This window comes from Juglans regia, chromosome 10 (genome assembly GCF_001411555.2).
Source record: "Juglans regia cultivar Chandler chromosome 10, Walnut 2.0, whole genome shotgun sequence".
Classification (NCBI taxonomy): Eukaryota; Viridiplantae; Streptophyta; class Magnoliopsida; order Fagales; family Juglandaceae; genus Juglans; species Juglans regia.
Window position 1 is genome coordinate 4326034 of NC_049910.1, and position 21385 is coordinate 4347418.

A 21385-nucleotide genomic window follows, 5' to 3' on the forward strand; every position below is an offset into this window, starting at 1 on the left:
GCTAATCATGTTGCATTAAGTTTGATTTGAATCGTAGGCGTTTTAGACCCCATTTAGATGTTGAACTGAATTGAGATAAGTCGAGTTCTTTATCAATATTAGTGAGATGAGATGATGGAGTGAGTTTTGTGGAGCCTGCTTAAGATAAGTTTAGATGTATTTATGGGAAGTTAAAAAAGGTTGTGGGTCTCATGTGTAAAGAGATGTTGAGTTGAAAAAGGTTGTGGGTCCCATGGTGAATCTGTGGTTAAATCTTCTTACACATAAAACACCAATCAACCACAAAAATACCTCTCTTCCTCGCATTATCCGTGGTTAGTATTTTCCCAAGAGACACCAACCAACAGAAAAAAGTAACCTTGCTAGGCACCTTTACCCTCCAAATACATTTCCAGGGCTAGTCTTTAACTCCCTGACTAATTAAAGCCTTATAAAAAGATTTTACAATAAATCTGGAGTTATTTGTTTGCAACCACAGCAGGCTGTCCTCTCTATTCTGATCAATTTTCATATCATATAATCTTCCCAAAAAATCAGAAATCTCACCCACTTCCCAATCCTGCACATCTCTATTGAAATCTACATTCCACTGAAGCATGTTAATAGAAATCTTATAAGACTCAGCCACTGCAGCCCCTTTATCTCTAGCAATCCTAAATAAATTAGGATAAATGTACTTAAGAGCTAAATCCCAGCACCATGTATCATGCCAAAAGTAAATATTTGCCCCATCCCCCACTTTAAAATTTAAGTTTTTAACAAAGTCCCCCCATACTAGCCGGATGGACTCCCACAAGCCCACCCCATACACCCATTTAACTTCATTTGTGCACCAGCTCCCCCACATCCTCCCATATTTAAAATCCACAATTTGTCTCCATGATGCATTACTCTCAAAATGGTACCTCCAAAGCCATTTTCCAAGTAGAGCTTTATTGAAAAGCTTTAAATTTCTCACACCCAAACCTCCACATGAAACCGGTTGACAAACCTAATTCCAACTCACCAAATTAAATTTTCATTCCTCCCCATAACCATCCCACAAGAAATTCCGAAAAATCCTCTCTATATTTTTTGCAACCCCCGCGGGTAAAGCAAAGAGAGAAAGGAAATATGTGGGGAGATTAGACAAAGTACTCTTAATCAAAGTAACTCTTCCCCCTTTTGACAAATAGAGTTTTTTCCAACCAGCTAGCCGCCTCCCAATCTTCTCAATAACCCCATCCCATATAGAAAGTGATTTGTGAGGAGCACCCAAAGGTAACCCATATTTCTTTCCAGCCAACTAACCATTAAAAAAGATTAATCTATAAAAAGGCAGACCTAGTCCAGCCTAAATCCAAATTCATGCAAGAACAAATTGAAGCTTACATTATATCTCCCAAGTCATTCTACTTTTGAATTCACTAAAGTCTCTGAATTGAAAATTAGATAGAAGCCAATATGTATTGCTAATTCTAAACTCTGTTCTTCCCCAGTACCATCTACCTACTAAGAAGCACTTTCAAATGATTTGATGGCACAGATAAAAAAACATGATGAGTTGATGCCAAATGTTAATTAAGCAAAAAGAAAAAAAAATCATAAAATATCGAGTTGTTTTCAGCAAAAAACAAAGAAAAGAAAAAGCAACCCTAGATATTGCCGATTGTAACCCATAAAATTATATTGAAATCATATGGAGCTATTGAAAACATTTAAAGGAGTTATAAAATATGTAATCTGGGTATATGCCCACATCGGACCACCATGTGGTGTCCAAATCGGAGGCCACCCCTCGCCAACGTGGGATGGCCTATATCAGGCCACCCAGTGGAGACCCTTTTTTTATCAGAGCCATTATTCCAGCTTTTTTTTTTCCCCTCAAATCTTTCTTATTACTTTTTTCTATAAAAATATATTTTAAATTTCTTGAGTTTAAATTATTATTATTTTTGGTTTTAAAAAAATTTAGAACTCAAGTAAGGCAGAGCAGAGGAGATTATTGGCCAGAAATTCCTTTCAATTATGATCTAACCTCATATTCGAACACTGGTTTGAACACTGGGATGGACGTTGAAAGTCATTTCATATTAGACATTGGTGGCATAAATTTATCATTTTTCGATAACTTGCATAAACCCCTATAGTTTGGAGTGGATAGCTGCAATTTTCCCTAACAACTATTCAAACCATAACCTAAGTCATTTGGGAGAGAAGCTCCAATGTAACTCCAAATAGCTGCTGAGAGACTACTGACAAGATTGGTATAAGCAGCTTAAGAATATCTGGTTAACCATGATAATAGGACCACGGGCACAACAACACAGTGGACATAGCAATTGAATCACAAATCAAAGGATTCTCTCAATGAACACAATCAAATCTCAATGTGTACAAATTTTGGCGCAGAAGCACCACTAAAACTCAAATTCTCATTAAAGGGCAGCTTTTTTCCATGACAACAAAGAAAATATTTAATAGTAATATGTAAATAGCTATATAACAATTAAAAACCATTACAAGCTTCGTTCTCATCAATTCAGAAAGAGATGAGACTATATCTGGAAAAAAAAGGTATTTACTTAGAGAAGACAATTAAGCAAGTAGCTAACCTGCAAGCCCAGCCCCTCAGGACGCAGCTCCCCGCTGCCACCACCACCACCACCACCAACCCTCTACTAAGGATCCTCGGTGGGCAACTCATACCGACAAACGGGACAGGTGTTCCTTATGCTCAACCACGGCACAATGCAGTCCCCGTGATAGTAATGAGAACACGGAAGCCGCCTCACCTTCTCTTTCACCACAATCGCATCCTTGCAAATTGCGCAAACCACAGTGTTCATCAGTAATTCCTCCACCGTTAACTCCACAGAGGGAAGATTCTCCACAAACCTTTTCGCCGCCGGAGGATTACCCGTTTCAATCTCCACAACTCGCCTGAAAACGGCATCAAATTCAGCCGTATCTGCATCACTTTCGCCCTGAAAAGCTGCTAGGAACGAGTCCGAATCCCCATCAAGTTCACGCTCTAACCTCATATTTGCACCTAATAGAATTTCCCACTCAAGATTTCGCACCTCTACTTCTTCTTCGGAGGAAGCTACCGAAAATTCTTCGACCCTCTCGACCATTATGCTTAAGTTTTCTCTCTGGTTAAAAACGCCGTCTTCCACTTCCTCCCATTCGAAACCCTCTGGAAGGAGAACCTCAAGCCCATTCCCCTGCTCCTCCAAACAAAATCTGTCCCCACGAATATTAGAATCCACGGAACTGGATTCCGTATCCCGATCCGACTCAGAGTCGTGCCCAGCAATGCAGAGACCATCGGTACCCGAGCGCTGCGTATCGAAATCGAGTTTAACTCCAAAACCCAGCCACTGTAAATCCACTTCGTGATCCGGGCCTAATTCGCCACCATTTCCGAATTCAAACTCGGAAAACGGATCGGAGACAGAGCCGGGTACGTCGAAAGCGTGTAAATCATCATCATCATCATCATCATCATCATCATCATTAGAGCGACCCACTTCCTCAAAGAGGTCGTTGAGGAAGTTGCCCACATCGCGGCCCGAGCCGGAGCCTAAATCGGAGAACCAGTCCGAGTCGTAGCTTTGGGAATCGAAGGGATTATGGTCGGTAACGGGGCAAAAAATGGTGCCGCGGCGGGCGAGGTGATCGAGGGTTTGGGTACGTGAATGGGAATGTGTGTTCGGGTCCGGTTCTGGGAAGGTAAGTTCGTCGGACTGAGACATCGTCGAATCAAGAACGGAACTTTAGAAATCAGCAAGAAATTTGGGAATATTAATTACTAGGGTTTTTTATTGGGAAAGTATGCGTGGGGTGGAGTGCTTTATATAGTGGGCGGTTTCGATTCTATGCGATCAAAATGATTACCATTTAGATACAGCCCACCTAATTTTCAAAAAAATAAATATATAAATAAAAAATAATGTTAAATGCGATCGTTAAATTTGGAAGCGTAATGCAATTATTTTAAAAAAAATAAAATTTATTATTAAAAATTTAAATTTTTTAATGTAAGTTTTGTATTTATTTTTTTTTTTCAAAATAATTACATGACACTTGCACACTCACGACTGCAACTATTATTTCTCATAAATAAATCAACCCACTCCATCGCCACTTTGTTTTGTTTTTAGAAAATTCAGACATTTTGTGAAAATAATTTTGTGTTTCCCATTTTACAACGTTCAACATGTATCTTTATTAAAAACAATTTTAATATTAAAATATTTTTTAATATTGATTTCTCATTTTATCCAGATTTCAGATGTAACGCCCCAAACCTGGGGTGGCTTGGAGTATTATTACTTGTCATTTATAAACATGTCTCCCAACACAATTAAAGAAAAATCTCCAAAGACTTCATAAGTGAAATCAATCTCATATCTTTTAAATAATCTCATTACAACTCCACACAATCTTTAATGCAATAATAAAAAAATATCAAAGGGTCCACAATCTCCCGGTAATAGTAACATACCCAACTGATAAAACCATAGGTCCTACTAAACCTGAAAATATAATTAAAACTCAAAGACATTAAAACTAAGAATATCAGAAGTCCTTCTTCTAACCACATCTCCTCAACTTAAACACGTTCACCAATCTAATCCAGGTCCTCATTTGGACTCTCCACATCATCTGAAAAATATTATCATGATAGGGGGTGAGTTATCACAACTCAGAAAGCAGAAATCATATGCTAGCGTGCAAACATGAGCATTTACAAAGAATAGCATGCAGAACAAAATATTTTCCAGAGTTATCATGCAAAACAAAACATATTTTCAAGAGTAACAGAGCGATGGTTTTAAGACAAGTAAAAACCCATAGTGCTTTGGCATAACATAAACTGAGTATCATCATCAGATCAAAACAGAGTATCAAACAGAGCAGAGATTATGTTTCACCCCCGTGGTAGGGTTGTGCTAATCCCGGTGGCCAAACCAGGCAGAGACAGAGGTGAAATCTTTCCTTTATTCTTCTCGGAGCCCCGAGTGTGCACACAAGAAAGACCACAATAAAACCACTTTGTTTCCAAAGTGGGTACACTCAGAGACAGAGAAGTTGGTACCAACCCAAACAGAGCAGAGCAAAGCAGAGACAGAGTCAGATATGAAAACCAGTACACCATGCCAAAGGTTTTCAGATGTTATATTAAAATAATACAGAGTATCAAAACAAAATCAGACAGTTTACACACACTAAACACAAAAGCCAGAATATCTTTTCAAATAAATGTACAACTTTTCATATTCTCAATATCGCTCATTTTTCAGATTTCAGAAATCACATGACAGAATTTAGCTCATGTCTACACAATGCATGTCAGAACATATTTTTCTCTTTTTCGTACAGATTTCATGAGTATGAAAATAAACGATCAAGGTTGGTTTTGTTTTTCCCAAGTTCTCATTTCACCACAAAAATATGTAAAGTTTTTAGAAAATCAATTTCAGTCTCAAATAATTCGTGTAAGACCTAGCATAGGAACCCCGCTTACCTGACTCTTGTAGCATATTATCTAAGTCTTGAAAATGACCTCTATTAGTCTCGTCACCTATTCATAAAACAAAATAAACATACACCAAGTATTAAAAGACAAAAGGCATAACCTCATCTAATAATTAAATAAAACCCACAATTTAACACACTAAGTCAACCACTTAATAATATTGAACAGCCCGCACTCCCACTCAAGAACCATGTACTAGTCTTTGCTTTTATCCTAAACACTCTCCAATGGTCGAAAAAATACCAACCAACAGCACAAAGAAACACAGTACCTAGTCAACCCGAGTATTCATTTGCTCTACCGCACCACCTCGACAAAAATCCCAAAATTTATAAATCCTTCTTCAACAATCAAACTATCATATTACAAAGCTCTCAACTCTGATTAAAAAACAAAAGAAATCATTCCCACACTCCAACAATTAAAGACATAAATAATACCATGAAGAGTATGGTTCACGGCCTCCTTACTCGTTCAACAGAGTTCAACGCCAAGCCACAGCAAGGAGATTAAACACAATGCGGACAGAAGTGAAACAAAGTGGACTGTAAGAGAATGAGCGTCAAAGTGGGGTTTCGAAATGGGGAAGAAAACAACAACACCGCCTGGAACAATTCAGAGTCGGAATTGCATAAAACCAGAGAAATAAAGTACGGGGAAGGCATCAACCTGAGGCAAAGAGAGAGATTTACCTGAAGACTCACCACGCACAACACCCAGACACACAAACGCAACCCAAACCTCACGGCCAAAACAGAAACTGCAGAAAAAGAGGATAAATCAAATCAAACCAAATACTAAGGAGTAGAATCTGCACAGTTTCAATAGATGAAACCGAAACCTAAAGGGATGAGAAGGAAACACTTACCAGTCGAAAAATGGAGGGATGAGAGATACTGCTCGCTGACTTGCAGAGGAAGAACCAAACGTAAAAATGGAGAGAAACAGAGATGCAGCAGACGGCAACTCACTGGAATAAGATGCAGCGCAAGAGAGAAACCGAAACAATGAGGAAGTCTAGGGCATGGGATTCGGAACCTCAAAATAATGCCAACAATTGGAAAAAAAGATGAAACTGAAAAGAAAAGAGAGAGAGGTGCGGGAGAAACTGAAACTGAAACAGAAAAATGCGGAAAGAAACGGAAGTTGAAGAAGAAAACACTCACCTCAAAAATGATGTCGTTCGGGACTCTCACTAGACACTAAAATGGCTGGGCCATTTACACGCACAGATCCGGGCCACTTTGATGAAGAGACTGGGCCTTACATCAGATTTCACTTTTTTTTAAAAAAATCATAAAAATAATCGGATCTCTATCAATTTCATACAAGTTTAGATTAAGCATCCATTTGGTGGGATGAGAAATAGACAATTTTATAGTAATGGGTATTTAAAAGAGTATTCACTCAGATACAAATCTAGGTATTCGGCTATATTCAAACTTGGACTCGGTTGCGTAATGTAGCCTAGTAGATAACCACTCAGGAGAATCTGAATTTTGAAATCCAGGTTGACCAAATTTTACAAAACAATATACTCTTTTTTAAAAAATTACTAAATAAACTGGGTACCCGAGTTAAATTTGGATACCTGAGTTGTACCTGGGTTAAAATCCGGGTACAACAACCTGAGTTGTATATCGGGTTACGAAATAAACCCAAATTGCGGGTACTGGATTTTAAACCCAGTAGTTGCCTCATATACTTGTACGGTTGTACCCACCTCCGGATATGAGCGGGTGGGCAATCCAGTTATCAGCGGTTACCCAGGTCGATAATTTGCCTCCAAAATCGGGTTATTCGGGTTACAATTAGGCCGATACAAAAGTGGCCCAGATGAACAGTACTAGTGGTATCAAAATCTCAGAATACATAACTATATTATTATGGGTAATTCTATGCATCAGCCTACACACTTCATACACCATGCATTCAAATTTTTTTTTTTTTTTTTAAACCTCAATACACTGAGTGTGTTGAGTGTATGATAAATAGTAGGCTGATGCAAATATTTTTCCTATTGTTATTCTCAAAGATATACATCACTACCTTGACTGGTCTACGACAAAAAGAGACATGATGGACAAAAGAGAGACGCTTACAAAAACACCTCCATCATTTGCAAGGAAAAACTCTTGGACAAACATCAGAAATGGCTAGTTTGGTAAAATATTTGTGTATATCAAACAGTTATCTTTCCATCACTTCAGGATTCATGTATTGAATCCCAAATTGGGATATCAAGGCCTTTTTTGCGTTAGTTTGAGGTGGGATAATGTTGTGACATGTATTTTAACCTGAAGAATCAAACCACAGAATGTAAAATTGGTCACTACCTGCTTATGAAGGCGCTCTCTTTCGATTGCCAGTTGCATGACCAAATCTGTAATAACTTTGGTCCCGATACCTATGTCCCTTGCAATTGCCATTTTCATATCCTTGGATTGATGCAAAGATGTCTCCAAGCTTTCCAGTCTGCCTCTCAGAAAGCTCAGTTCCTCTTTTAGCTGCGCATTAGATTCAGATAATATGACACACTTCTCCTCGGCAGTATTGACCCGAATTTCAGCTTTTGAAACCTTCAACTTCAGGTCCTTTTATCAAATTCTCCATGTCTCCAATTATAGAATACAACATGCTTTTCTTCTCCTGACTTGTTTTGGCAGATACCACTGCATGCTGTAGCTGAATATTAGATTCCCTTAACTGCCTTTCGAGTGAGTTAACCTTGTCAGAGATACCATTACTGCCTTCAAGAAAACACAGCTCTTCATAGAGATCCATATTAGTCTCCCCTAACATTTTACACTTGACTTTGGTACTTTCGGCCCTACTTTCTGCTTCGGAACTTTTTTCTTTCAGATCCACAATAAGATCTTCCATTTCATTGATTTCAGATGATAAAACGTTATGCTGATCCCGACTTCCATCAGCAGAGACCTTTTCATTCAGCAGCCGAAACTCAGGTTCTTTAAGCAGATTCTCAAGTGAACTCACCTTCTCCCTCAAAGTGAAGGCCTCCGAATTGGCTATAATTAATTTGTCTTCAGCTTCCTTCAATCTGGCCTTTAAGCTATTTGTACGAGCCAAGAGAGAGTCATTGAGGTCTGCACTACTGGTCTTGAGCTTGTGGAAATCAATTTCTTTCACTTTCAACTGGTCAGTGGAGTGTTCAAGCTTTGATCTTAGCTCAGATTCTCGAAGTAATGAACCATTCAAATTGAACTGAAAAATCTGGAGCCGACCCAATAGTTCTTTTGAAATTCCCAGAAGGACCTGTGATGTATTATCTGCCTGGAACCATCTCTCCCAAACATCTGCTGCTTCTTCGTCTAGGTAAAATACTTCTTGTTCTGAGGAATGTAGCCTCAGTTTCAGTTCTTCTTCGATTTGTCTTGATTCAGTCAACTTCTTCTCAAGATTAATCTCTCTAGCCAAAGATTTTTCCAGCATTCTCAGGATATGTCTCTGTTGTCCAGCAGTCTGTATATTTGCATTCATATTCAACAAGTCATCATCCTCTGGAAAGTCCGCACCTCTACCACTATTCCCTGTCAACATGCATACATCTGGAAGTGAGATAACGACAAAACCGTAAAAATATTTTCTCTCATGTTGTATGGCACCAATTTATGCCTACATCAAAAGAGAGAAAATTATAAGAAAAAACTATGATTTGTCACACTTCACGCAGAATCAAGCCAGTAACCCATGAAAACGATCTTAACGTATTCATCTCGCACATACAGCTCCCAAACAGCCTTTCCACAGTTTCTTACAAGTTATTTCACTTTTGTGCGGAACAAACAAACCTGTCCCACTCTTCGGATTTCTACTGCTATCTTTTATAATGCAACCATGGAATCCTTATGCGGCTATGCCAATCGTTATTTGTTATTATAAACTAGATTTACTTTCTATAGCTTACTATTGTCGTCCTGATTAGAAGAGGATATGATCCTCTGGAACTTGGCAGATTGCTTCCTAATTTCAGAGACCTGATCTTGTGATTGCTGCAAAGATTGTTCCGCATCACGCACCTTTCCTTCCATTTCCATGAAGTTTTCTCCCAAGTGTTTGAGTGAGGATACAATCACACGCGCAGAGATAACATCAGCTTGAAGAGTAGTCGTGAACTTGTCCAGTTCTCTCGCCTCTGAATCTAAAATTCCAGATAATAGATCAAATTCCAAAGTCTTTTCAATAGAGTCACCCAATATATGTTCTTCCACTGAAGCAAAGGCTTCAAAGTCACTTTCCCTGTTCGCCACATGCATCGCAAGAACACTCAAGTTTACCAACTTTTCAGAAAAACATGCTAACTCCAATTCCACTCTTGTTAGAACCTCGCCAGCATTTCCTAATTCTTCAATAACCTCTCCATTGGAAATGGCACCTTCAAGTAAGTCAACCATATTCAACTCTGCCTCTGGATCACCAGTATCAACATCATCATTAACGGATACAGTTGTTTCACAAACAGCATCATTTTCCATTGCAATCGTCCAGTTATTCTGCTGTTCTTAAAACCTGGAAAATCAACCACCAAACATACAGAGGACTTGAGTTAGAACATGCTTTGAGAGGAACCCAAAAATATTGTTTGAATATATTTTTTTAAGCGTTAGCATGATCTCAGTCATTTTGCATTAAAACCTTTGGAAACATCAGTAACAAGCAAAATTTTGAAAGACCCAGATCTAGAATTTCCCATATATGTCGACAGAAAAACAAAATCCATGTAAGAATCCGGAAATGTCCAAAAATAGGAACTTGAAGCTGCCGACCTCACGGTATGAACATAAACCACGAACTATTGAAGAAAATATCAAAATAGGTACCACCCACATTAGTTTTCTGGATTTTGTCGAAAGAAATCAGAGAAGAAACGTGAGAACAACAGGAAGTCTACCTTGTGAAATAAGAGACCTCGAGAGCACGAGAAAGAACCGTCAGAGTGGAAGGGAGACGGTGAAATTTTCTTTCCTCAATAAATTCAATTTATAAATATTTCCAAGAAAATAAAAAGTTAGTTTATTACTACGAGTCAGTCCGTTCGGTTAAACACGTAGCCTGCAGAATTTTCCGCTCTCTTTTCTTTTCTAATACGTGGCTGCTCTTGCCGCAATAAAATCGTCGGAAACAGTGACCAACAAGTGTATATGTCATGTAATTTTTTTTAAATAAATAAATAATTTATATGAAAATAAATTAATTTTTTAATAATATACTTATTATTTTTTAAAAGAATTACGAGACATTTAACGATGGAATCTAACATTAATCTTGATCAGCTCGTTATTCTTTGGAAAAAAAAAAAAAAAAAGCTCATTACCAAGTAACTTGGCGCAAATTTTCGCTCTTTAAGGCGACTAGATTCGACGTTACAACTTAGGAGCGAATCTTGCGTGAAGTTTTGTTTAAAATTGAACTAATCATTAACAATAATAATAATATAATAACGTAACTACAAAGTTGATGTACTACATAAAATTATAAAATTATTTTTATTATAAAATAAATTTAACGAATTAAATTCACATTCAATTAAAAAATTTATTTTTATATAATTATTTTATCGTGGTAAAACTTCTCCGCATCATTTTACTCTTTATAAAATCTACACGTAATACAAACATCCCTCCAAAGGCAAAAGCTTCACATCATAAGTACTGTGGGTCACTATATTGTATTTTAATCGGTATATATTTTAGATAATATTACATATAGTTATGAAGTATATAAGTGTCATGCAATCATTTTAAAAAAAATAAAATTTTATATTTATTTATTTTTTTCAAAGTAATTGAATGCTCTTACATACAATCAATTATCATTTCTCTTCCTGAAATGCAGCTTCTCAATTAACCTCAACAGCATTTGGCTCTGATTTTTTGTATGTAACTGATCTAATAACCCTTACTTCTGATATGTTTGTATTTACTATTGTCCCTTGGACCTTAAGAACCATCTGATACTGATCTAGCCCTTGCTTAGTTGCTTTGAAGTTTTACTATTGAAGTTTTTTATATTATTTTTTTTATACATTGGAGAAGGGGTCGAACCATCTTCATTTTAGACATGTGAGTTTTATGCCATCAGATCAAAGGCTCTTGGCGAAGTTTTTTATAGTAAGATTAAAAAAAAAATCATTAGCTATTTATCTATTTATTTCTTTATTTCTATTTATGCCCTTATTTCTTTCATCTTTATCTCCATAATCACGAAGATAGAGTTTGGAGGTATGGTGGTTCAACCTTTCATTTTCATTGCCATAGAGAAAATGCTATGGTGGCTATGAAAATTGCAAGGAGAGAGAACAAAGAGAAAAACTAGACCTACAAGAAAACAAGAGTAAAAAGATAAGAAAAATGGGGTATAATAGGAATTTCTTACTTAAAAATACTAACATGAATACCGAAATGATTGAATTTTTAGAGCATCAAACCCACTTGAACAAGCATATGTAATATGTAAACGGTGTTCAACCTTTTCTTAAAAAGTTTTTATTTTTTATTTTAAATTTCATTATCTCAAATAATATTTAATGGCATGTTTTAAGGGATGACTATTCAAGTGATTTGTCACATAAACTATATAACATTAATAAAAATAATTAATTTTTCTTAAATTTAACATAGAAGCATTAGCTGCATTACTCTTTTTCCAAACACAACTAATTAACGGGTTGATGATACATGCATTAATAGGGCTCTACACTTAACAATAAGTTAGGTGGCATGGGCACAACAAGGACCACATGAATTCTATTTCCATGATTTGGATTTGGAAAAAAATCATCTCATTTGTATATAGACTCGTTATTATAAGAGTAATGCTAAAGATGATCCTTAAATACACAAATTTTGTACAAACCTTCTGTAAAAAAGTTGAGTTCATAATGAAAAAGTGCAAAAAATTTAATTTTTCTTGTTGGAATCTACTTTTTTATAAAAAAAAACATGCGTGAGGATTGTGCGTTTAGAGTTTATATATATCATTATTCTTCTACCCTAATCTACTACTTTTTTGGAAGTGTCTCTTAATTAGGTGTAAATCTTATTTACAGAAACAAAGTGAAATTTATTTTTAATAAAATGGAAGAATTTTATTAGTCGATTGTAAGATAAAGTTTGAAGAAGAAAAAAGAAATCTATTTTCATTGTTTGGAAAGTCCTAGTCGACTTGATCCCATCCTCTCGCCCAAAAACATCCCGAAGTCTTACCTGGAAAGTGTACAAAAAAATCTCGGCTGGACCTCCCGTCTTCCATTTATCTGCTTTCCGAAAAATCGGAACTTTTTCACCAATTATTGTGAAGTTTCCTGGGGTTTTAACTTTCCAATCGCAGACATACCTGGCTCTTTTGACGTTTCCAATCGCAGACATACCTGACTCTTTTGACGTCGACGTCAACGGCGCTCTTTCTCTGTGATAAACCTAAAAATCATTGTATAAATTTGAATAATTTCACCGTACTCTAAAATTCCTGTCTCATCGTCATAATTTGCATTTTTATTTCACTCAACTCGTTGTCTCGGATATGTTTCAGCTAAGCATCAAGATCAAAACAGCAAGATTTCAATGTTACTCTTCTTCTAGAACTTCCTGTTTTTGAAGCTTGCCCACCTTCTCTTTTTGGGTTTTGGAAAGCTCGTTGTATCTCTTTCAGATTATACCAAAAATCTCTCTGAATTGATTGGATTTGGTGCTTATCTACGAGACTACGAAGAGAGAATTGGGTTTGTGGAATTCCGCTGTTTGTTTTAAGTTTAATTTCGATACTTCCTTCTCTGGGTTTTGAAATCTGTTTTAGTTTTCTTAGTTTCTTACTTGTGATTTTGAGACTATTTGGCGAAGAAACCGCCTCCTTTGGAAATTTGCAGGAAGTGGGTTTTTCCAAATTAACTATTTGGGTATTGGGTTCAATATCTGCTTGTTTAGGATTTGACTTCAACCTTTTAAGAATTATAGAATTTGGAAACTACCTTGGGTTCCTACGTATACAGTTATTGAGCTCCTTTTGTACATTTCTTAAGCTTAGAATCTTCGTTCGGAGAAATTTAGGATACCAAAAGATGACGATTGGAAATCTTGCACGTAAGGAGGAGAGGGAGTCACGAAAGGCCAAAGCAATTTTTGATGAGAAAGCCCCCTTATTGCCTAAGAGGCAAGAGGAAGATGTTGGGTTCGATGAGTTCCCTGGTGCTTCCTTTACTGGCGCAGTGTTCAATCTATCTACCACAATTATCGGTGCCGGGATCATGGCGTTGCCGGCGACGATGAAAATGTTGGGACTTGGTCTTGGGATTGCCATGATAATCTTTATGGCTGTTTTGACCGATGCTTCAATCGAGATGTTGCTTAAGTTTAGCCGGGCAGGGAGGTTGACTTCTTATGGAGGTCTTATGGGGGATGCCTTTGGAAAATATGGGAGAACTTTCTTGCAGATATGTGTTGTAATAAATAACATTGGCGTACTCATTGTGTACATGATTATTATCGGTATGACCTTTTTTTTTCATTACTTAGTATATGAAATCTGTATTCAAATATTCGCTTGTGAATTTGATATCTGATTCATGGAACATTTCGCTAGACAAAGTTGCCTACAAAATATATCATCGTATACATGTGGAAAGCTACAGTTTTGTCTGACGGATTGTGTATCCTTTTCTTGAAGGCGATGTGCTTTCTGGAACAACTTCAAGTGGAGTTCACCATGCGGGTGTCCTTGAAGGGTGGTTTGGAGACCACTGGTGGAATGGGCGTACCTTTATTCTCTTCGTCACCACGCTTTGTATATTTTCTCCATTGGCATGCTTTAAGCGAATTGGTTAGTTTTATCCTTCATTTACAATGACATATTGATATGGTTCTTAATTTTCCACCTCAAATTGAACACTTTCCTATCTAGCAATATCTGAGGTTTTATTGAAAATGTTGTGCTTGAACTATACTAGTAGCTTATAATTTTGAAAACTAACACTAATTCATTACTAAGTGCAGATTATAGCAGTAGTTTATATTCATAGAGATATAGAATTGCAGCCTGACTTTGTTCTCATTTTTTGATCGGTAAGATGAGTTTCATTAACATTAAAAAGGCACTATCTAAATAAGTAGGGAGTATACATCAGATATATAATGCTAGAAACTATTTTTATTTGGATGTTGGCCCACGATAGTCCTAACATTTCTAATCTTATAAAAAAAATAAAGATACATTCTTTTTTTCGATGTCGGGGAACCTCTCCAAGGTGCAACTCTCCTTATCATGAAACAACTCTCCTCTCGTCTCGCTCGCTAGGATCCAACAATGACTACTGTACTTAAGAGCCGCTTTCCTCTCCTAATAGGAGCAAGAGCAACCTAAACGATTGATTAAAGTGGAGTTCCTTTTGATAATGAAAGATGAGCCAGGCGTCATCACTTTCCTCTCGAAATCTCAGTCGAGCTAAACGCCTCCTCTAGTAAAGTCAACGCCTTACTAATAATGGGGCGCCGAAGCAACCCCCACTACTGAAACAGAACCAAACGTCACCTTTGCTGACGCTGAAAATCTCATCTGCCAGTCTCCCTCCACTCCAAAACTACGCTACGAGTAAGGGCTCGTAACGGGACTCAACTCACTCTAGCTAGTTTTTGAATCACTCTTTCTTGATCGGGCCCTTCGGACCCACCCCTGCAGAGTAAACCTCAGTCTCATGCACCACACCCTTGGAAATTTTCCTACTTGGAACTAGTTAAATCGCTTGCTTTTCACCAGGGGTGTGGCCCCAAACGATTGTTTGCACCTATAAACTGTTGAACCTTGGACCTTGAATGGAATGATACCCCAAGACCAAGGCCTTCACCACTTGGGCCAACCCCTTGGGGTTTAAAAAAAATAAAGATACATCTAACTAGAGAAAGTAAAAAGAGTCGAGAAAATCTTGAAAGCTAAAACTAGAGAAACATAAATGGGCAGCCAGCCACAAGGAGAGTATTTTAAATAAGAAAGCTTTGATATCTTCCATTGTCATTGTGTTGTTTTCGAAACTCATATATTTCTTTCTCACCAAGGAACCACATTAGGCATTTTGGAATCATTATAACTTGCCATGATCACTCACAAATTGACCTTTCTAGCATGCTAGTAGATCTACCACCTGTCCAAGTCTCACCCAGATGAGCCCATAGAGATCAAAAGCTGCTTTCTCATTTATAATTGATATCTGCTTCTCGATGAACTTAACTCAAGATAATTGGTTTATTGCTTTTTGAAGTGCGCAGTACTGTGTCTGGGTGATTTTGAATATATGTACTAGAAATTTAACTTGTCTTTGGGCACTCTCTTGCTTTGAACTTTTGCATCTTCTCTTCACATTTGGTTATCTAAATGTTGTCCTGTTTAAAAACCTTTTGTGTAGCATATGATATTGTTGGTAGGACTTCTAATGCATTCCGTATTCTTTGGCCTTATCATGTTTGGTGTGCGTTGTTGTGGTGATCTTTATGGCTTCTTTTTATGGTGGCAGATTCATTGAGGTACACCTCTGCTTTATCGGTTGCCCTGGCAGTTGTGTTTCTTGTTATTACTGTTGGAATTTTTATCATGAAGTTGATAAGTGGAGGCATTATGATGCCTAGATTGCTACCTGATGTCAGCGATCTTCCGTCATTCCTCAACATCTTCACTGTAGTCCCTGTTCTCGTCACTGCTTATATCTGCCACTATAATGGTATGCAAGATGCTTACCCAAATTTCGCAGATCTTATTTTCCTGCATCCTGGTATTTCTATTGGAATGGGATCAATGGGGTGTCTTAGGGTGATGAATGTTGAGATGAAATAGACCACTCCCCCGAACAAAAAAAGAAAAAGAAAAAAAAAATATCCACAAAAACATAAGAAAAGAAATGGAAAGGAAAGGAAGAAAAAAAGGATCGCTTGAATCTCCATCCTTCCCCACCCCCAACCAAAAAAGGGACCACAAAGACTTTGTCAGCCAGCCGTGGTCAAATTCTGGTTGAACTCAGTTAATCTAACAGTAAATTATGCATAGTTCAGGCATTGCTTCTGTGCACCATTTTTCTTTTTTGCTTCTATGAAACTTGGTTCCTGCCTATTCTTAGAACTTTTTCTTCAGTTTTTTGAGCTTGTGAATAACAAGCACAATCAGTTTATTGTGTGTCAACGAAGAGAGAAGAAAATAAATGTTCCCTGTATCCAACTTCTTGTGAATCTTAGGTTTGGTTGCACAGAAGACCTTACCTATTAACTAGGAGGTATGGTTTCTAGGATTGGACTAAGCTTGAGACATTTGATTGATGTGGAAGATTTCATTATTTTCATGTTTTTTCTCCTCTCAAATTGGAAGCGTATAAATAACAAGAACTTATTTTCCTGGACACTTCATTTGCAGTTCACAGCATAGACAATGAACTTGAAGATTCCACGCAGATAAAAGGGGTTGTGCGAACTTCACTTGCCCTGTGCTCATCTGTGTACATAATGACAAGCTTGTTCGGGTTCCTTCTGTTTGGTGATGCAACTTTAGATGACGTGCTTGCCAACTTTGACACCAACCTTGGCATTCCTTACGGTTCCTTGCTTAATGATGCTGTTCGTGTCAGCTATGCTGCTCACCTTATGCTTGTATTTCCCGTTGTCTTCTTTCCATTGCGGCTCAACTTGGATGGCCTCATCTTTCCCTCATCAAGGCCATTGGTTCTCAACAATTGTAGGTTTGCATTGATCTCAATTGGGCTCATTGCTTTTATCTTCATAGGTGCAAATTTTATACCCAGCATTTGGGATGCTTTCCAATTCACTGGAGCGACTGCTGCAGTCTGTCTCGGGTTCATTTTTCCTGCTGCCATTACTCTTAGGTGAGTTTTCCAACATGTCCCTGGACTTTGTTGAAGGATTGATTTTCATTTTCTCTCCTTTTCATTTAAATATTAATTTCATCTTAATTTGTATTTTTTCTTTGCATTTATAATTTGAAGAAAATCAACGAGCTTTGGCTCTAATGGCATTTCCTCACCCCATAAGAAGGAAATATCAACATTAAGACATTTTTAAATTGCGGGATGTACATATGGGATTGAGATTTCCTGTCAAGTAAACCGAGTTCGAGTTTACCACTTAATGAACTTGATGACGAAAACACTATGATCGGCAGGTGCTTTGACGGATAAATATGCTTTGTATATCATTCATATATTGTATTCGATATGGTTATTACTACTATTATACAAACAATATTAGAGAAGCCGTCTTCCGGCTCTGCCCTTTCCATTGGTATCCCTGTCCGAGGGAATGAGTTAAATTTATTTTTTATCGGTGCTCTATAAATTTCTTGAGCTGGACCTTGAAAAATCAGTTTTTGTTTATTTTTTTCATTTTATGGGTTATCATAAGTTTGTTTTTCCCTTGGTGATTCAGGGATAATTACAGCATAGCAACAAAGAAGAACAAGATCTTGGCTGTTTTTATGATAGTCCTTGCAGTCTTCTCCAATCTGGTGGCCATATATAGTGATGCTTATGCCTTGATTATGAAGAGCCCATCTCCCCGTGAATGATCGCTCATGTCACTCCTGATCTGAAGAAATGCCCAAGCTTTAGGTATGGTCATGCTTGCAAAGAAGGAACCTTGTGGCATCTCAACCCCAGTTTTTTGGCGTTGTATTATTCTCTTCGTCATCATCCGTCCCCTCACATTTCTTATTTTCTAGGGTTCAACTTAATCACTGATAGCTTGGTTTTTTTTTTCAGGGGACGAATAAATTACCAGGAACTGTTGGAGGAGAAGGATCTGAGAGTTGAGTACAGAAGCTGTGGCGTCTGGGCTGAGAGTATTTGTGGAGCAGTTGAAGTCCGAGAGCATTTGATTCGACGAGTACGTCCTGTAGATCGATGCATAGTGCGGCAAGTGACGGAGTTTGAAATTGTCGTCTGGATGCTTGATCAGTATGGGTCTTTGCTCGAATCCAAAGTGCAATCCATCTGGCAACACCCTCCCACCTCGTAACATAATTAATCATGTTTGCTGTCTCATTTTCTGCTTCATATCTGTTATCTGAAACTTGTGATGACTGTTTTTGAATTTTGTGAAATATCATTCTGCATATCACATTCGAATACTTGAACTGAACTGCGCAATCTAAGTTGACGAATTGTCTTATGAAAATCCCATAAAGAATAACGAAATAATAATCTTTTGTATTACATCAATATGGGATACTTGCAACATGTTCCTTCTATGCACAGAAAACCCATGTCCGAAGAAACAGAGTATCGACAGAACAGGAAACAGTTGTGTACATGACTTTGCTCCGTACAACATCGGCTTTGCTTGTCATACATACCTTCAACTGATTCATGATTCAGCTAATCAATCCGGACGAGCTTAATTACTGATTATCTCTTTCCTTTTCTCCTTTTAATCTTCTGTCCATGTTGACCGTAACGAAATAACCTCCTGTTTCTTCGTGAAGCTGAATCACTTGGCAAGTTTTGAAGCATCAAAGCACGTGTTTTTCCATCGGGTTGAAGATCGTTCTCTCGCATTTTCATGTAGAGCTTCTTTGCAGATTCAGTCTTGCCTCTTAAGCACATTCCTTGAATGACAGCATTGTAAAGAGAGACGTTTGGGGTAGCCCGCTACAAAAAAAAAAAAAAAAAGGCTCGTGAAATTGATACTTCAGATTCAAACGAATCAAAGTTATGCAGCACAGTTGGAATAAAAAAAAAGTTATGAACTGGTAAGTTTAGGGTGAATGAATTGGCCAAAAACATGTCAAAAAATGAAACTCACATTTAGGATTTCCTCAACTTCATCCCATAAAGATCCCCAAATGCAACCTCTTAATAGCGACAGATGAGTAAATGTGTCAGGATAGCGCTTTTGGTAAACCATGTGCTGGTACACTTGCAATGCAACTTTCGGCTTCCTTGCAATCTCACAAGCACTAATGACCAGATTATATGATTCAGTTGGAACTAAGAGTCCAGAGGCTTCCATTTGCCACAAAAGCTGCAGAGCTCTATCCCATGACCCGAGCTTCGAACAAGACATTAAAGCAGTGTTGAACAAATGCAGACTCAACAGAGAGCCCTGATCTCTCTTAATGATTTCAAAGAGCCAAAGAACATCATTGTGTCGATCTTCCTTATAAAGAGCACCAAGTAAAGCTTTCCATGTGTATGAATCTGGTGAATGGCCCAATGACCTCATGATGTCATAAACCTTAAATGCTAGTTTGAGCTCCCCGGCTTTCCCAAGGCAGTTAATCAATGCATTGCATGCAATCGGGTTTGGCTTAAGCCCACCCTTCAAAATATCTTGAAAGACGCCAAGTGCCAAACTCCAGTTTCCCTCCTTCGTGCACACACTAATTATAGCTTGCATTGTATCAGTCCCTGGCTTGAATCCATTTCGAACCATCTGGCTGTAAGCATCGATAGCCAGTTCAGTTTGGCCGCTGCGAACAAAATTGCTGACTAAGAGGCAGTAAGTAACTCGAGTTGCACAACAGCCATTTGCCTTCATACAATTCCATATCCTCTCAGCTTCAACCCAATTGTTAACTTTACAACAGACTGTTATCATGGTGTTATAGACTATTGCATCAAAATCCTTCCTCGCTTCACATTCCCCTCGCAATTCCATAAACATTTCAAGGGCTGCATCGCAACCTCGAGAATTGGCAACAGCTTTCAGTACTATACTGTAAGTGTGCCTCGTAGTTATCTGCTTTGTCTTCATAAACTCAAAGAGTCTCAACCCATCTTCAAGCAGCCCATTCCTCAAAAGACAAGATAAAAGAGAATTACATGCATGTAAATTAGGAGAAAGACCCAACCATTCCATCGACCTGAACAATTCAAATGCACTTCGAACTTTATTGGTTCTGCTAAGCAATAAAAGTCGCTTTGATAACTGCTCTTCATCCGTTTCCTCCAAGAAATGTACCCTCGTTTCGTTCAAAGTAGTCGTCGGAGTAGAATTTGACTCAGGCAGGCCAACACATCTAGGTTCAATATCTCGATCCTTCTGAATCGCTACATCCCCCCAAGGAGGCAAAGTCTGCTCAAAAATAGATGCTTCAAACCCTTCATCTCCTCCTCTAATCAGTTCCTTTCCTTCCCCTTCTTCACAAACCGGACCAGCATCAACATTCGCAACCATGTTCATATCGATGCGAGATTTTTCAATCCAAACGGGTCTTAATAAACAATTTTGTCGCGTCCCTGGTTGCCGCATGGAGATTATGCGAAGGTCAGGCATTATCGCACACCACCTATTCGACTTTATAACAGAATTAATATACACGCTACAACGAAATTGCTGACAGCTAATTCTACGTAAGTAGACAGTCCGGTCGTGTGGGTGATGTTGGCAAGAAAACCCACTCGACAAAATGGTTACAGAAACTGAGTCCTTCAATAGTTCAAGCATAACTGCACCCTGAAAAATAAAAAGAAAAACAAAAGGATAAAACAGAGATTCTTTAAGCGAGAGAAGCTGTTTGAGACACTCACTGAGCTTTTCAAGCATGACCCAGCTGGAGTATGCGATTCAATCCCTCAGAGAACGATGAATACGAAAAGATAATTTCACCATGACGCTCTTGTTCTTCGCTTCTCCAACTATGAGAGAGAGAGAGAGAGAGAGAGAGAGAGAGGCGGGGGCTTTTGATTAAGGAAAATGCTGGTACGACTGCGCATAGCTTGACTAATATATTTTAATTTTTTTTAATGATTAAAAAAGTAATTATCAGTAAATTTGTATTTATTTATTTTTTTATAATTAAAAAGTATTTAAAAAATAATTAATTTTACTGATGTGTATATTGGAGTGCAGATTTAAC

The 21385-nt window shown here is 37.8% G+C and overlaps 3 protein-coding genes and 1 pseudogene across 5 annotated transcripts; 1 reads left to right on the plus strand and 3 right to left on the minus strand.

Moving 5' to 3' along the window:
* Positions 1-2321: 2321 nt before the first annotated feature.
* On the minus strand, positions 2322-3815 carry LOC109018663 (E3 ubiquitin ligase BIG BROTHER-related-like). The gene has a single exon (XM_019000799.2). It carries the CDS (start codon positions 3735-3737, stop codon positions 2661-2663), a length of 1077 nt encoding a protein of 358 aa, XP_018856344.2. The 5' UTR covers positions 3738-3815; the 3' UTR covers positions 2322-2660.
* A 2631-nt stretch (positions 3816-6446) lies between these two features.
* LOC109021473 lies at positions 6447-10351 on the minus strand (annotated as a pseudogene).
* Positions 10352-13010: 2659 nt separating this feature from the next.
* Positions 13011-18746, plus strand: LOC109021475 (amino acid transporter AVT6A-like). Of its 2 annotated transcripts, none has more exons than XM_035694759.1 (6): positions 13011-14028; positions 14207-14359; positions 16044-16247; positions 16931-17396; positions 17956-18137; positions 18288-18746. In XM_035694759.1, exons 1-5 carry the CDS (start codon positions 13602-13604, stop codon positions 18092-18094), a joined length of 1389 nt encoding a protein of 462 aa, XP_035550652.1. In that variant the 5' UTR covers positions 13011-13601; the 3' UTR covers positions 18095-18137; positions 18288-18746. The 2 variants fall into 2 exon arrangements, 1 of the variants encoding a protein (XP_035550652.1); XR_004802565.1 differs by lacking the exon at positions 18288-18746 and adding an exon at positions 17510-17692 and having other exon boundaries at positions 13018-14028; positions 17956-18025.
* On the minus strand, positions 18275-21224 carry LOC109021474 (pentatricopeptide repeat-containing protein At3g29290). 2 transcript variants are annotated; one of them, XM_019004106.2, is made up of 3 exons: positions 21057-21224; positions 19330-20982; positions 18275-19175 (listed from the first exon to the last, which is right to left on the minus strand). In XM_019004106.2, the coding sequence occupies exons 2-3, from the start codon at positions 20971-20973 to the stop codon at positions 18933-18935; spliced, it is 1887 nt and encodes a 628-aa protein (XP_018859651.2). In that variant the 5' UTR covers positions 20974-20982; positions 21057-21224; the 3' UTR covers positions 18275-18932. The 2 variants fall into 2 exon arrangements, with proteins under 2 accessions (XP_018859651.2, XP_018859650.2); XM_019004105.2 differs by having other exon boundaries at positions 19330-21199.
* Between the last annotated feature and the right edge of the window lie 161 nt (positions 21225-21385).

Excerpts from the sequence above, each read along its gene's own strand:
- LOC109018663 (XM_019000799.2), bottom strand. The coding sequence starts at position 3,737 with ATGTCTCAGTCCGACGAACTTACCTTCCCAGAACCGGACCCGAACACA.
- LOC109021475 (XM_035694759.1), top strand. The coding sequence starts at position 13,602 with ATGACGATTGGAAATCTTGCACGTAAGGAGGAGAGGGAGTCACGAAAG. Across the intron at positions 14,029-14,206 it reads TGTGTACATGATTATTATCG|GCGATGTGCTTTCTGGAACA; the intron begins GTATGACCTTTT and ends CTTTTCTTGAAG. Across the intron at positions 14,360-16,043 it reads GGCATGCTTTAAGCGAATTG|ATTCATTGAGGTACACCTCT; the intron begins GTTAGTTTTATC and ends TTATGGTGGCAG.
- LOC109021474 (XM_019004105.2), bottom strand. The coding sequence starts at position 21,072 with ATGCTTGAAAAGCTCAGTGAGTGTCTCAAACAGCTTCTCTCGCTTAAA. Across the intron at positions 19,176-19,329 it reads AAGTTGAGGAAATCCTAAAT|CGGGCTACCCCAAACGTCTC; the intron begins GTGAGTTTCATT and ends TTTTTTTTGTAG.